Source organism: Anser anser (assembly GCF_964211835.1).
Source record: "Anser anser genome assembly, chromosome: 3".
NCBI lineage: Eukaryota > Metazoa > Chordata > Aves > Anseriformes > Anatidae > Anser > Anser anser.
The window spans coordinates 69145403-69160828 of record NC_139722.1 but is presented as its reverse complement, the minus strand read 5'-3'; the positions used below and the strand labels follow the sequence as shown (position 1 = coordinate 69160828).

The 15426-nt window shown below is 36.0% G+C and overlaps 1 protein-coding gene across 9 annotated transcripts in view; it reads left to right on the top strand.

Annotated features, from left to right (window-relative positions):
- The window catches only part of ESR1 (estrogen receptor 1), a 189718-nt gene that overhangs the window by 96995 nt on the left and 77297 nt on the right, over positions 1-15426 (top strand). For all 9 annotated transcript variants that reach the window (XM_083830466.1, XM_083830467.1, XM_083830465.1 and 6 more), the window contains exon 3: positions 7445-7635. In XM_083830466.1, the coding sequence (XP_083686592.1) occupies positions 7445-7635 (191 nt within the window). The remainder of the gene's footprint in view (positions 1-7444; positions 7636-15426) is intronic.

Sequence of the window (15426 nt, the reverse complement as noted above, 5' to 3'; positions counted from 1 at the left end):
GTGAGAAGCTGCACACAGAAAAAACGGTTTGCAACGTGTATTTTTAATAAGTCCAAATTGAAAGGACCTGTGCAAATCTTATTTGACCAACTTCGTGCTTCCACTTTCTAATATGATTATTATTATAATGTTCATAATTACAGGATAATCATAAGTGAACAACTACCTCAGCATATGAAAAAGATCAACTCTGGAATGTATCATACTTATGTAGTGAAATATGACACTGTTTGTAAATTATCTACTCTTTCTCACAATTACCGGTAACTAAAAAAAAGGAATGAGACAAAAATTCCAAATATTATTATGTGAAGGCAGCTGATTGCTGGCCTGAAGAACTGAATTCTTTGTCTAACTCTGCCACAAATCCTTCTGTGAAGTTTAGAAATATTTAAAATCAAATTCTTCACAAGTAGTCTTATGTTGTATTGTAATTTTCTTTGTGCTGAATGGAAGTCCTACAGTCTGATTTATGTAAGAGTTAAACATTTACCATTGCAGCTGCAGACAAGGGAAGTAGCACTTTGAACACATAAAATGCTATTTAATGGTGGGTACTTAAAATCTCAGGTTTGCATATGACTCTGTATATACTTTTGACCTTAATCTCTCTCACCCTCATTTTTCATCCTTTCAACTCACAGAAGTATTGAAAAAAGTACATTCATTAGCAGTTGTCAAACACTTAAATGCTACAGTGGCATGGAAATACTGGAAAGAAATTAATTCTGATGTTATAGTTGAATTCAGATGGTGTGCTGATAGTAAGGCACCAGATGCTGAGTGGTTAGGAAAAAAACAAAGGCAGAATAGCTGCTCATTTAATAAATACTGTCCTGTGCACTGATGAACTGTTGCCCCATGAAAAGTATGTTCATACAATTAAAGATAATATACATATGTACAGGAGGGATAAATGTAGGTTTCAGTTGTGTTTGCAAGGTGCAGTTCAGCTATATGCTATATTTAAAATCTTAATCTTCCTTGAATGTATATTGCCTTAAAGCACGTGTGTGGGTCTTTCTGCAGTCACCTTATGTACAGCAAGAAATTATTAGCATTCTGTTTATAAGAAACAAACAAACAAACAGAAAATTGCCAGTGCTTCAGGGCTGTTTGAGTTCTGGACTGCTCAGTGACATACAGCTACAACACCACTCTTCACTTAAGACTAATGAGAATGACTCTGTGAGTTTTAGTTTAGATTCCAACAGCACTAAGAAATAGAGTGAAACAGAACTAATTTCCAAGTATTTACAAGATCTAGATCCATTTTAGCTTATTCCAAAGATTTTGTTTTGTTTCGAATTCAAATTTCAGACCTGTTGAACAGTCAAACAGATCGAGTGCCTTCCCCTTTTAAAGAATCACCCCACCACCACCCCCAGGGAAACTGTCTACATTGTTCAGAAAAATTGGACAAACTTCTCTGTTAGTCAAGGGGATCAACTGCAAAATAGTTAGCTTACATTTCTAAAACATGGAACACCAATCCTGGGAATGAGAATATGGGAAAATTAAATATTGAAAACATCCAAATTCAGGCATTAAGCATCTGAATGGGCTCCCTGACTCTGCCATCAACTGAAACTCTGGAAAGTGTGGCTGGAGATGCCACGGACTGCACGGTGACTGTGCATAGGCATGCCTCACTAGATTTTAATGCAGTCTGAAGATATTAGTGGTAGATCTGAGAAAAAAAAAAAGTAAAAAGTGAAGGTTTAAGGGACTGAAAGGATGCTAAAATTGACTTTTGCAAATACCCTTAGATAAATGTAAGATAATTTTTTTCAGACATGAAATCATAAATTCTGGCACATCCAAATACAGTACTTCAGTCACTCACTTTAAAATTAACATGACTTAAGGATGAAGAAAGAGGATTAAACCAATACCAAAGGAAATGTTTGATTTCATTGAATAAGCAGTTTTGACGACCTAATAAGATATGTTTTTGTTTTCATGTTGAGAGACCTTGTCTGCAACAGTACCATTTGCTGGACAATACCAAACTATTTTTCCTGTTATTTTAGTTTAGCCATCAAATCAAAGCATTGATTTGCAATCCTTACAGAGACCTGAATTTCATTCTGATCCTTCTCACTCTATAGCTTATTTTTTTTCACCTGGAAACAGAGATATTAACTTGAAGATGATCAGGGAATAATAACCTGAGGATAATGGAGAAGAAAAGCTTGCAAGTATATTAGTTAACTAAACCAGGCTAGGACACAGGCATGGGCATTAACATGACGTCTCTCACCACTTAATAGTTTCACATTCACGGAGGGGGGTTTGGCCTGGCTGAATAACCTTCCCCCAGGTCATGGCTCAGGTCAGAGCTGTGCAGAAGTCTTCCCCCTTGGCAGCATAGAAGAAATCATCCTGTTTTGGGGAAGCCATGGACTAGGAATTGGCCAAACTTTATCACCAGTGGAGGCTCAGACAAAGATTGCTGCTGGTTCCAGGTCCCGTTGCTAGAACCCAACCTCACTGCTGTAACCCATCACACGCCAACAATGGTCTGGTTTGGGGCCACCTCCCGAGGTCCTGTGTAACCTAACATATCCTGTGATTCCATGTCGGATACTTAACTCCACGTGACACCTCTTTTTCTCCCTCTCTCCCTCTCTCTCTCCTCCCCCCTCCCCCACCTTACTTCCCCTCCATCTTCAAGTTGTATTTAGCTAAATTACAGCCCTAGACATTTGGGGATACTCATTTCGAGCCAACATTTTCATTTTGAAAACATTTTTTTTCCAGATTCATTGGAGCTATTTTCTGAGAGTACATTTTTGAGGCACTTTATGTGCAATTTTCTGTTTGTATATTTGGTTGTTCCTACTGCAGTACTTCTCCTTGAGATGTCTTTTAAGAATCTTCAAGCATTTAATTCTTGGTAAATAATCTTTTATAAAAATTTTGCACCATATGGAGATTCACATTCTAAAAACAAGTTAATTAATTTCATACTGAATAACATAATATTGTTAGAATAAGCCCAGTGTGTGGAAAGCATTGTTCCTGCTAGACCTTGGTTGCATTTGAACTGAACATTGTTTCTGAGGCTTTTCACACTGGGGATTTCTGTCCATTCTGGTAAGAAAAAAAATTAGCATCTGCAGATTAAATTTTCTTGCAGAAATTAAATTCAGAAAACTAATCTTTATCAGGGTGTCTCCTTTACCAGCTTAAAAAAATGACCCCTTAAGAACCTCCCCTCCTATGAAATTTCTTGATTTCACAGAAAGCTGGGTTTATGAATAAATTGGACCTTACCTCAATCTTGGCTGTATTGTGTACTGTGAGTTGATCTAAATTCGTTCTGCCTCCCAGTCAGTGTTATGATGCAAAAAGCGAGTTTACATTACAAAACTTTAATTGCAACATGTACACATTCCTTTTACCTTACAGTCAACATGGGGTTAAAGATCTCTTGGCTGCTTTAGAGTCCTGGATGATCAATGAATGTTTAAAGCAGAATTTTGTTTGCAAACAAATTTACTGAAGAGCAGATTCAATGTGACATAGGTGGAAAACATAAAAGTGAGCATGGAAGAGCTTGTCCTGCTCTGTAGGTTCCGAAGGTCTTTCCATTTTATATGTCCGCTGTATTATTACATTTGGAAAAGAGCAGTAAATCATGTGCTCCCTGAGGTTTTTTGCTTTCTAATCTATTCTGCTTTGCTGGGGGCCTTGGATGGAGAGCTTTATCTTCGGTTTTCTTTCTTTTTTGATATATGTTTCTCTTTGTTAAAAATAGTTGACAAGAACTTCTGGTCTTTTTTTGTTGTTTTTACTGTTTGCATAGATTACAAAGGAAACTGTTGAAAAGGTTCTGCTATTGTATTTTGGGAAGGATAGTCTTGCCAAAGTTATTAAAGTTGGGTTGGGTTGTTGCACTATGTTCTCCAGAAGGCTAACCATTGAAACCTAACTGAAAACTGGATGAAGAGCAGATTGTTATTTTTTGTCAAGACACAGCGTCAGTGGTCTGTGATGTGCACTAGTTAGCAGCTGACTTCCAGATGAAATCTGAGATGTTGTTTCAATTTAGCAATCTCTGAGTTATTGGGATCCTCTTTTCCCAAAGGGTTGCCTCCTCATATCTTTGAATAAGTACTACAGTTGTGATAACACAAAGTCTATTACCAGGTCTCATTTCCATGGTTTAAATGGAAACTGGTTATTTCTGGTGAGGATGGAGCTAGGGGTTTTCTAATTTGCTTTCTGCTGTGGTTCACAAGAGCCTGAACATGATGATTTTGCAAGGCCAGTTTGCCTCGGTGTGGTACTTGAGTGTCATGGATTTTGCTGGGTGTGGGGGTGTGGAAGCTGGCAAAGTCCTTTGGATTTATTTTATTTTGTGAAGATCTGCATCATCAAAAGATTTACACTGGTCTTTCAACATAACAAGTTTGTGAGGAGAAAGGCAATGGACGTCTAAGTCAACTATGAAATGCAGGGGTATTATTGGCAGTCGTGAGCAGTGGTATTATTCCCTTGTTTTTCTGTGATCCCTTGCACCACTGATCCTCTGTGTATTTACAGGAAGCAAACTGTCTTACATGCCTCTGCCTCTAGATTGCTTCTGAAAATATGTCTCTGATTCTGTGACTGACAGTCTGTGGAGTAGACTACCCTCAGGCAGCATGATAAAATACTACATCTTCTTTGTTACTGTTTATGCAGCTTTTATTTTTTTTTTCTTTTGTACTTTACAATTTTTTGGGTGAAATTTCTTATCCATTCTAGATAGGAGAAGCACTTTGGTTGTTGTTGTTCCAGGAAAATTTTCAGTCATTTTTTATTATTCTTAAATGACATTTTAATAAAAATATATTTGTTAGCCTAGTCTTGATCTGAGTGAAAACAAATAGTTTGAAAAGGTGAGCATTTGAATAATCTGGATGAAGTGATGACTGATATTCTTTGGTATTTCTTTACTCTATTTTGGTTTTAGCTATTGGTTGAAGTGTTTTGTTTTGTATCCAGCTAGGATTGCTTCAGAAAGTGGGTGGTGTTGGAAAGGTACTACATGTCCACAGAAATGCACTTGTTTTGGAACTTGAGATTTTCTCCATTTTAGCATTTTAATGTCCTTTTTAAAGTTAATTTAAAACTTAGACTTTTATTTTTATTTCTTATTGATATGAATATTATTTTGGGAACCCTGTAACATGCGTATTTGTAGCAGTTTTGAAGAAAAGATCCACATTTATGAATATCTATGAGGTAGTCAGTCATGTATGACTACCAGAATAGTTTATTGATGGTAAAATTATATTGGCAATTATCTGCTTGCTTGCTCTTTTACTTTAAATTGTAATATTTAAAATATTCTTGTAGTTATACACACCTAAATATATATTTTTAAAAATGCTTCATCTTGGTTAATTTAAATTTGTACTAAAGGGATGGATTAAGTGATCTAGCTGCAGGCAAGAGGGAATGGGGTAGAGAATATGAGAAACATCTCTGATCAGTGCTCAGTAGAAAAAAAGAGTCAATTAAGTGAGGCACTGAGATAAAGCAAATTCAAAAGAAGATTCAGACCTGGAGAAAAATAAGAAAACTATCTAGGTTTGGCAGGTTTGGAAAGGTATTTACACATAATATGTAGGTGTTGCATATATAATGATTTATTAATGATATGTTTTTCACATTTTAACATCGGAAATAGGCAATGATTTTATCTTTTTTTTATTATTATTATTATTATTTTTTTCCTTCCTACTTTGGTAAACTCATGTTGTCAGATTCTGAGATTCTCTGGTTTTCCCACATCACTAAGAACCAGGGTTGTGCCATGTCAGCATTTCCTCATTTGCAGTTTCTTCCATCTTGCACGGGTCCTAAGGAAAACAAAAATGTTAAAATAAATTTCCAAAATTAGCTGGTATATAAAGTTTGTTAAAGAACTTTTGGTTTTAAAAATGTGGATTTGCTGAATGATGCCAGTAATAGATTGTGCTGTCTAACATGGCACAGCCATTTGTTTCTCCAATAACTGTTATTCATGCAAAACTGTTAAATGCAAATATATCATATTTTGGGACAGAGAGTATATATAAAAAGTTTCCAGAGGATGGCTGGCAGCTCACATGAGATCGTATGGGTGGCTTTGTCTGGTGTAAAGCTTTCAGGAGATAGACTGTAGCAGGAGGTTTTGGGGAATTTTGCCTAGATGAAAGAGAACGGTTTAGTGTAAGAGTCATCAGAAAGCTGTAGGGGAGTATTAGTTTGGAGCAGGAGGTGCTGTTGGTGCCAGATGCCTCAGTTCATCAAAACACAGGAAGTTTTTCTGCACTGAAGAAGGGAATATGGCAAATTTAAGTATACATGGAGAAATCTGAAGTAGAGCCTGGGTTTCCTAGTTCAAAAACATGTTTCAGAAAAGGTTGGAACCAAGGGGAGATAGGAGACATCTGTTTACTAACCAGCAATTAAAACATGCATGATAAGTGGGTAATGACTGTAAACAGGAGGATTCTTCATGCTTTAACTTGTATGATATTGTCACACGCAAATGGATTTGTGTCTTGGACAATTTGTAGTGCAGACTCTTACTGCAGAGCATGTCATGTGAGAGCTGTTTACCTTCCAGGAGCAATCTCAGAGATCACTGCTCTTCCTCTTGGTAATTTCACATCCTCTCATCTCACAGTCCTGTTTACCAAGCCTGTAGCAACTACCTGTAATAACCTCTTACCAGATGTGAATTGATTGCCATTTATGCTATAGATTTTTTCAGTTTTCATTCAGTATTGCACATACTGCACATATGGCTCTGGATATTACTAGAACAGAAATTCTTTGGCAAGAGCTTTTAATGCTTTCTGACTTTTCTAGTGGTAAAAACGCTTCATTTTTGTATAAATTGCTTTATAATGAGAACAGGAATTATTTTATACCTCTGACAATGTAAGGAAAGTTTTGATTTCTAATTGGGCAATAAGCCTTGAAAATAGCCTTGCAAAAGTGACTTGCAAATTGTGTTGCAAATATTAGGCAATTTTTGCTTTAGATTCTCAGACTCATTACTGATACTGCAGACATGCTGAACCCTTGGGACAGGAGCAGGTACACATTTTTAAATTTTTTTTTATTGTTTTTGGTGGGGTGGTTGTTCTTTTGTAATATCCTGAGAATAACTGATTACTTTATCAAATAGCATTTTTTTTTTCAAGGTGCAGTGCCTAATAACATCAGTTTGATTTGTGAGGAATTTCTCTGTATCTTATTAGTTCTTCACTTTTCCAATTAGAATAGAAAAGAAAGAGATACAAAGATACAAGGTTTTTTTTTTTTTTTTTTGGGGGGGTGTGTGTGTGATCTCTTGTTTCAAAATTAGATGTGCTCTTCTTTCTTTCTCAGTCTTTAGGAGTGGATGAGACCTAACAATGCTGAAAAAGTTGTGTTTGTTTTTTTTTGCTTTTAACAGGCCAAGCTCTGATAGCAGGCGTCACAGCATCCGAGAGAGGATGTCCAGTACTAACGAGAAAGGGAGCCTATCCATGGAGTCCACCAAGGAGACCCGGTACTGTGCTGTGTGCAACGACTATGCTTCAGGCTACCATTATGGGGTCTGGTCTTGTGAGGGCTGCAAAGCTTTTTTCAAAAGGAGTATTCAAGGTAATAAGCTGTTCAAGTGAGTCACCTTAACTGTTTACTCCTGAGGAAGCTAGCTGAGATTGCAGCCTGAGCCCAGGACAATGACATTTATTGGATTTTCATTAGGAGCTACTGTGCTCTCCCATATACGTTTTGCTCTGTATTTGGTGAATGTTTCTAACAGTTATATATTATGTTGTTATTTAGCCCAAGATTAATGAGGGAAGATTAAAGCTTCTGTGTATTCATCTTGGTTTCTGTATGTCTGACTATGGAGGTAGTGAGAAATCTAATTTAAAAATCCATATTGGATCAAGATGATCACTCTTTCAGTCTATGTATATCTCTTTTCTGTGATTAACTTCCTAACCAAAACTTTTTTTTTGTTTGTTTTTGAGAATTCCTAGTCAGATGAAGATTAATTCATGTTGGTTGATTTCTTAATCTTAATTCAATGTTCCTTTAGCAAAATGGTTCATTCCAACCCTCAGACACTTGCAGATCTGAGATGTCTTTTGAGACCCAAGGTTAAAAAGGAATGTATCCTTGAAGAAATAATATTTGCATCTCCCAGTAAAGCAGGGCTTTGAACTATACACAGAATGATATAGTTCACAGTCTTGTCGTGGCTAAAAGTGTTCTGTGTAAAATGGCCACTGGATTAGAGGACATTGAACAGAAACAGCGTTAATTACTGTGACTAAGGTAATTCTTGATTAAAATCCCTGGCATGTATGGAATGGCTATTTTTTTTTGCTTTCTTCAACACAACTGAGTAAGACCAAAGTGTGATTCTACTGAATATCTTATTCAGTATCTAAGTATTACTGTGAAGATGAATATAAAACAAATTTCTTCCTTTCCAAATAATTAGAAAACTAGCAAAGTGCTGTGCTTTTGTTAGGTTTCTATAGTTTTCTACATTCCCAGGTGATATACACATACAGAAATTCCTGTAGCTCTTTTTTTGAAGTAAACGTAGCAAAAACCAGTTTTTACCTTATATCACTAGGTGTGATTATTGCCTGTTTTGTCGAAAGACTACTGCCGAGTTGGGTTAAATAAGACTTCCAGCATTCAGCTCAAGAACTTTTCCAAGCTTATAGAAAAAAGTGAAAGATTGGCTGCAGGGTAGACATTGATGAAATGATTTGAATGTCAGTGATTAGTTAATAGTTACTTGTATTTCTGCTTTTCCAAATTCATCTAAGTGATTTTTAGAAAAGAGTGGTTACAGCCAGAGGTCAATAATAAGCCAGACTGGAGGGAGAAAGGATGAAATGCTTTTTACTTAACATCAGAATGACATATTTAAACTTGTGAGGTAGGGACAACAGTTCCTCCAGTTGAGTGCTTTTTCATTTTAAGTCCCCTGACTGAATCAGAATTATTTCTAGAATTTTGGAATTCTGTACTTGAACTCGAATTGAACTAAGTCATCTTACCCAAAACACCCTTTTTTTAAACAATGTTGTCTTCTTTCCTAGCTTATATTTATCATTTAGATCAATACCAAGTAGACAGAATAAATTGCTTAATTTCGTACCAGTGTAACTTGCTTGTGGGTGACCCATCAACAAAACAAAATTGAAGTATTCTTATGTAAAAGTAAGAGTTAGTTATCAAATACCTGTATGGAACAGATCTTCAGATTTTGGCCTTTAGAGATGAAGAAATGAGTCTGACTGTTTCACTGAGTTCCATGGCTCTACTTAAAAACTTTGGGTAATTCTGCCCTAGTCTCTATGTCTCTATGTGTATAAATCTTACAGTCCTCAACAATAGATCTGTTATCTGTTTGTGCTACAGTACATGCTAATTTGTAAATTTAGTTCTTGCTTCATTTACATACTTAATATAATTTTTAAGTATGTAGGCTTTAAAAATGTAAAGCTTAAATTTTCAGTGTCCCATAAAATGCTTTTCTTATTAACTCATGCTTGCTCTAATTTAAGCCCATTCCTTCTTGCCCTATTCCTCATGAGCATGAAGAAAGTTTACTGTAACAACCTTTTACATAGTTGAAGACTGTTATCATATCTTTCCTGAGTCTTCTAGTCTTTTTTTTTTTTTTTTAGACTAAACAAACACAATTCTTTTTGCAGAACATGTTTTCTAGACTTCTGATCCCATTTGTTACACTCCTCTGAACTTTCTCCAGTTGATCCACATCTTTTTTTGGACAACAGCTGTCATAAGAAATGACATCCACTAATATCAAAAAAATAATCCAAGGATTTGAATACTTGTGAAAGAATTATTATCTTTTGATCACAGATGGTATAAAAAGCCCTCTAAAGGGATTTTAAAGTCATAGGTGCCTGGTCTTGATGAACTAAGGGAGTTTTTGTATTTCCTGCAGGATTTGGAAAAGACGTCTGCTTTGGCAATTACATATTCTCATTGGATGTGTATCCAATTTACAGGAATGTCAGTTATTTTTAGACTGAATATACATGCGAAAACATGCCATTTACCTTTCATATGGTAATAATTTTAAAGAGATTGTGATTGGATATCTAGGAACAAATATTACTAATTTGTAGAAGACTGTGTGGAGTAAATATTTTATCTCCCTTGTATATATGACATATATTCCTAAAAAAGGGTAAAGAATTTTCTGGGAATCATATGATTTAACTGTATTGAGGCAAATAGGACTTTTTTTTTTTTTAATAAACAAAAGCAATACAGTACTTTTTCAGCAATTATTTTTCTTTTTGTGTATAGAATGTCTTTAAATGCCGAAGGACCGTGTTACTTTTGTTCTTTACTGTCCTGTATTTTCCAATATATGTATAGATACGGAGTGGACTGGCTATTTTTATGTTTCACGTTAGAGATTTCATAGGAGAATTGCCATAATGAAGATGGATGTTCTTAATACATTGTAGTCAAAACTACTATATGGTTCTTAATAGAACCACAGGAAAAAGTGAGTGAGTACAGACATGAATGAGCTGTATGGGGTAGTCTGTTTTCCTCACCGTGTAATGTTACCTTCAGTGATATGTTTGGTTTACCTATTTGCATAAGTAACTACTAAAATTTTGTGAAAACTCACATCTACATTGGACCTTACCAGAAATGGAGATGGATAGCTTCATTTTTAATTTTATCTAGAGCGTTTGGAATGGTTCTGGAGATATTTTGTGAAATTTAAATGCCAATTTTTTTTTTCCCCAACAGTTAATGCTTAGAAGGCAACCTGAATTAGTACTTGTCTCTCAATATTTGCAACTGTTCAATTTTCTTTAAATAGTAAATGGTTGGTGAAAATCTCAACTGCCTGCTGAAATTTCCAATGTCAGTCCATTTTGTTAGTTTATGTCACAAAAGTGATTTGGGACTTTGTTTTGAGAAAAACACAGTGCAGACTGATATTAATGTATAAAGTTTTATGTGAGGAAAAAATCATATGACACCAAGAACAGTGTGTTGCTTGGTGATAGAAGAGTGCTTTATTCTTTGCCCAGCATATGTAGCCTTCAGGAATGTACTTGGTCAACTGACTTGAATCCAGAGGCATAACAAGCAGTCACATCACAGCATGCTGTACTTCTCTATTAAAATATTTATGGATTTTAAGATCAAAAGGGGCCATTAGATCATTAAGTCTGGTCTCTTCTCAATATAAACTTTATATGCTATCTATGTGCAGAGCCCAGTAGCTTGATGGAAGTAAATCTTTTAGAAGATGCCCAGCCTTGATCTGTCGGCTCAAGAGCTTTCCTATGATGATTGTTTATTCTAATGTCCTCCCACCTGCTAAAAAAATCTATTTACCTTAAATTACTTTGGCTTTTATATCACATCCACAAACTAGTCTTAGTACCTAGTATCTCCTCCCTGTGGGAGGTTCTTACAACTTAAGTTGTTACAGTCAAATCACCTTGATATCTTAAGTAAACAAAAGTGCTTGAGTCACTCACTGTATATCTTTCTATTTTCTGAATCACTTCCTTTGTCTTTAGACCTTTTCTAATTCCCCTGTAATAGCCTCTTTAAAATCTAGATATCAGAATTGGATGAATTGTTTCAAAATCAGCCTTACAAATGCCATTTAAAAATTAAAAATCCCCTTGTGACTCACACATTCTTTTCCCCTCCTTCTAATTCTCTTGTTATTTAGATAGCCACCAAAGGGACAGGAAGAAATTAATCCTAGCATCTCTGACTAGCATCCAACAAATGCCTGTATTTAAGGGGCTTAGAACCTGCCCTGGGGGAAAAGGAATTTGGAAAACTGAGCAGTAACTCTACATTGAAGGATATATTGATTTGAGAACTGCCAAAGTATCTTAGAAATCCCCATTTATATTTTCCTGTTTTTGTCATAAACTCTTCTGATTTTTTTTTCAGGTGCACCTTCTCTGCCTTTTCCTCACAGCTGTATATTCAGACAAAAATCTGGAAAGTTTCACAAATATTTAGTTAAGAATTACTGCATGATGCAAAGCAGTACCAGCCCGGCAAGAATAGGCTGGCAAATGAGAATGTATGAATTGCCATGCTGAGGAATTGCAGAGGATTGCCATTAGTGTCTTGAATCACAGAGATATAGTGGTCTTTGAAGTGCAGGAATTCTTGAAGCTGGAAAGTATTTTAGTTGTGTGTCTTGAACATCAATTGTAGTTAATGGTTATGCCTTGTGAACATCAAGTAGGAGAGTTTTGGCAGTAGTCTTGGAGTGTTATCAATTGTTTTAGCTTCACAGTGATAGAGCTGTGCTCTATTCAAAGTATGTAGTTCAAATTTTAGTGCTAGGAGTGGTAGTAAGACACATATTTTCATCTGAGTTGAGGAGAAGACTTTCTCTGGTAAAGCATGCCTAATAAGTGGATGGTTAAGTAATGCTGCAGTGCAGCAACTGAAATATTGCCAGTTTGAGGGGGGTGTTATGAAATCTTCCCTATAACTTTCCATTATTACATTCTGTTTTCATGGTATTTTTGTAATCTGCTTGATAACAGTTGCAAATTCTGTACTGATCCTGCAGCCAAGAAGACAGAAACTCCCTAATAAGACTGCTTGTATGCTGATTCTATGAGTTATCAGTAGAAAGAGCAAAACTATAGGACATAAGCCTAAGTGGGACTTGCAGAGGCAAACACAGCCTATAAACAGGGACTGCAGACCAGTATCTAATGTCAGGGTGGAAAATACTCAGTTCCAGTTTGAGAGGTAGGTGACTGTTAGAAGTTCAAAGTCCAGAAAATGTGTATTTGGAAACACCAGAAGGGTTTAGGAATCATTGTGACAGTCCTAATCACCTGTGATCAGCCAGCTTCATCTGGAACTTCTTTTGTTTTATTTTTGTGTTTTTAGTATATATTTTCTAGAGCCTCTTGAGTTAAATACATGCTCTGGTCATTGCTTCCTAATGCGTATTTTGAATATCAGAATCCTAATTAATGGTGATCTTGTTACAGAAACTTGGCTGTTAAAAAGTAAGTGTAAAAAGTAAGTAACTTCTTTTTTCCTAGTCAATGACATTTGAAAGTGGTAGTATTCCAGTGAGTTTTAAATGCTACAGCGTAGATATGACAGTGATTTAAGATGATTGCATCCAAGATGTTTCCTTATTTTTCATGGTCTAAGCAAATCATTGGGCTGCAGTGAACCTTGAGCCCTAGTCCATCTTTCTGTCCTGTGATAGGATCAACTATTGCTGACTCCTTACATATGTTTGTTTAGTTGCTTCCTTAAAACTTGTACCCTGATCCATTGTTTAACTCTCCTTATCTCCGAAAGCTACTATGAAATTTGAATCTTCCTTCCTGCAGGTTAAGCTCATCATTTATTTTCCTGTCTGTCGGAAAAATTAAAGAAATAAAAATAAAATTGTTCTCTTTTCCCCTTCAACAGCCTGTAGAGCACCAAAGAGTGTTACCACACTGTTAAAGATACATTATTTTTACTTAACCTGAATAAACCCAGTTTGTTCAACCTTTTCTCATAGGTTTTGTTATCTAGCTTTCTAATCTAGTTGCTCTACTTGTCCAGTTCTGGGCTCCTCAGTAGAAGAGAGACATGGGCATACTGTTGAGAGTCCAACAAAGGGCCATGAAGTTGATTATGGGACTGCAGCATCTCTCCTATGACATTTTAGCCTAGAGAATGGGAGGCTCAGGGGGTATCTCATCAATGTATGTAAAAACCTGAGGAGAGAGTGCAAAGAGGACAGAGCCAGGCTTTATACATTGGTTCCCAGTGGCAGGACAAGAGGCAATGGCCACAAACTGGAACACAGGAGGTTTCCTCTGAACATCAGGGAATGCTTCTTTAGTGTACGGATGACTGAGCACTGGAATAGATTGCCCAGAGGGCTTGTAGTCTCCCTCCTCGGAAATAAGCAAAAGACATCTGGACATGGTTCTGGGCAACCTGTTCGTGGTGGCCGTGTTTGAACAGGTGAGTGGGACAAGATGACCTCCAGACTTCTCTTGCAACATTAACCATTCTGTGATTCTGTGATACTTTGGAGATTCTGTACTGTGTCCCGCTTTTTCTTTTATTTTTATTTTTGAGGTATGTTTTCTATCTATATGTTGCTTTACCAATGCTGAGCAAAGCAATAGGATTATCTTACATACCTAGCCAATGGTATTCCTCTATGTTGTTCTATTCTGTCCCACTGTAATATTTGCCTTATTTATCAAAGCATGACACTGTTCACGCAATCAGTGTGTGATGCAGAATAAACTCAATTGTTTTTTTCTACAGAAGAAACCACTTGTTTTGTGCATCTGATTATTCCTGTTTTAATGCAATGATTTTTACTGGTCTTTGCTTTTGCTCTGTTTTCTTTTTTTTTTTTTTTTTTTCCTTCCCCATGTGCTATGCTTGACCAGTTTGCCACGATTATTTTGAACTCTTATTCTGTAGACTCCTGTGGACTCCTGCCATTTATTTCAGATTTATTTCTGTCTGATTAGCAGAGAAGTCTGGTCTTTCCTCTGTTCTTACAACACACATAAAGATCATCTACCAGTGAATAACATTTAATGAAATAAATATGGTTTTATTACCCATTTCTGAAGAAGGACTTGATCTAGGAGAGACAATATGAAGCCTCATTCAATATCAGCTTCCACTGTAACATTGAATTCTGGTAGTTACTCCCCAAGATCAGTTTTCTGACATAATCTAAACTATAGATAGCTGACATATGAAATGTTACTCCCAGGCTATATTGAAAGCCTTTCTGAAGTTGAGCAGCATACTTTACCAGAAAGTAGAGAACTCTCACTTATTGTTATCTGATTTTATAAACGGTTATGGGTTCTTCCTCCACCAAGACCAAAACTTTTTCCATCCTAGACAAAATTCCTAGCACTTGGAGACTGTACTTGATGTAACCTGTATTATTAGCTTTAATGGTGTTTTACTTCCTCTGGAATATTATATTTGATTGTTGTGTCTCATCAAGCAACAAAGTAAAGTTAAAGAGTATTTCATGTTGCAAGTATTTCAGGAATATTTAATTTGCAAACATTATTCCTAGCTCAGTGCTTGGCCTGTCAGCAGTTCAAAATATTCACTATATCCACTAGGGGAAAAAAAAAAAAAGAGGAAGAAAAAGAAAAGAGTTTGACATTTACAAATAACAAGAGGACATGCTTTTGTGTCCATCAGGAAAGTGCGTAACTGTTTCATTTGGTTTCAGAGGGTATGAAAGAAAATATGTTTTTGTAACCTCTTTTAACTTGTATGGGTCTATTGATTCAAACTTATTCCATAAATTTCACTCACTTGAACTTTCAGACTTTCTGCAGGTTAAGTTTATCCTTTGAATTCTCTTTGGAGAAG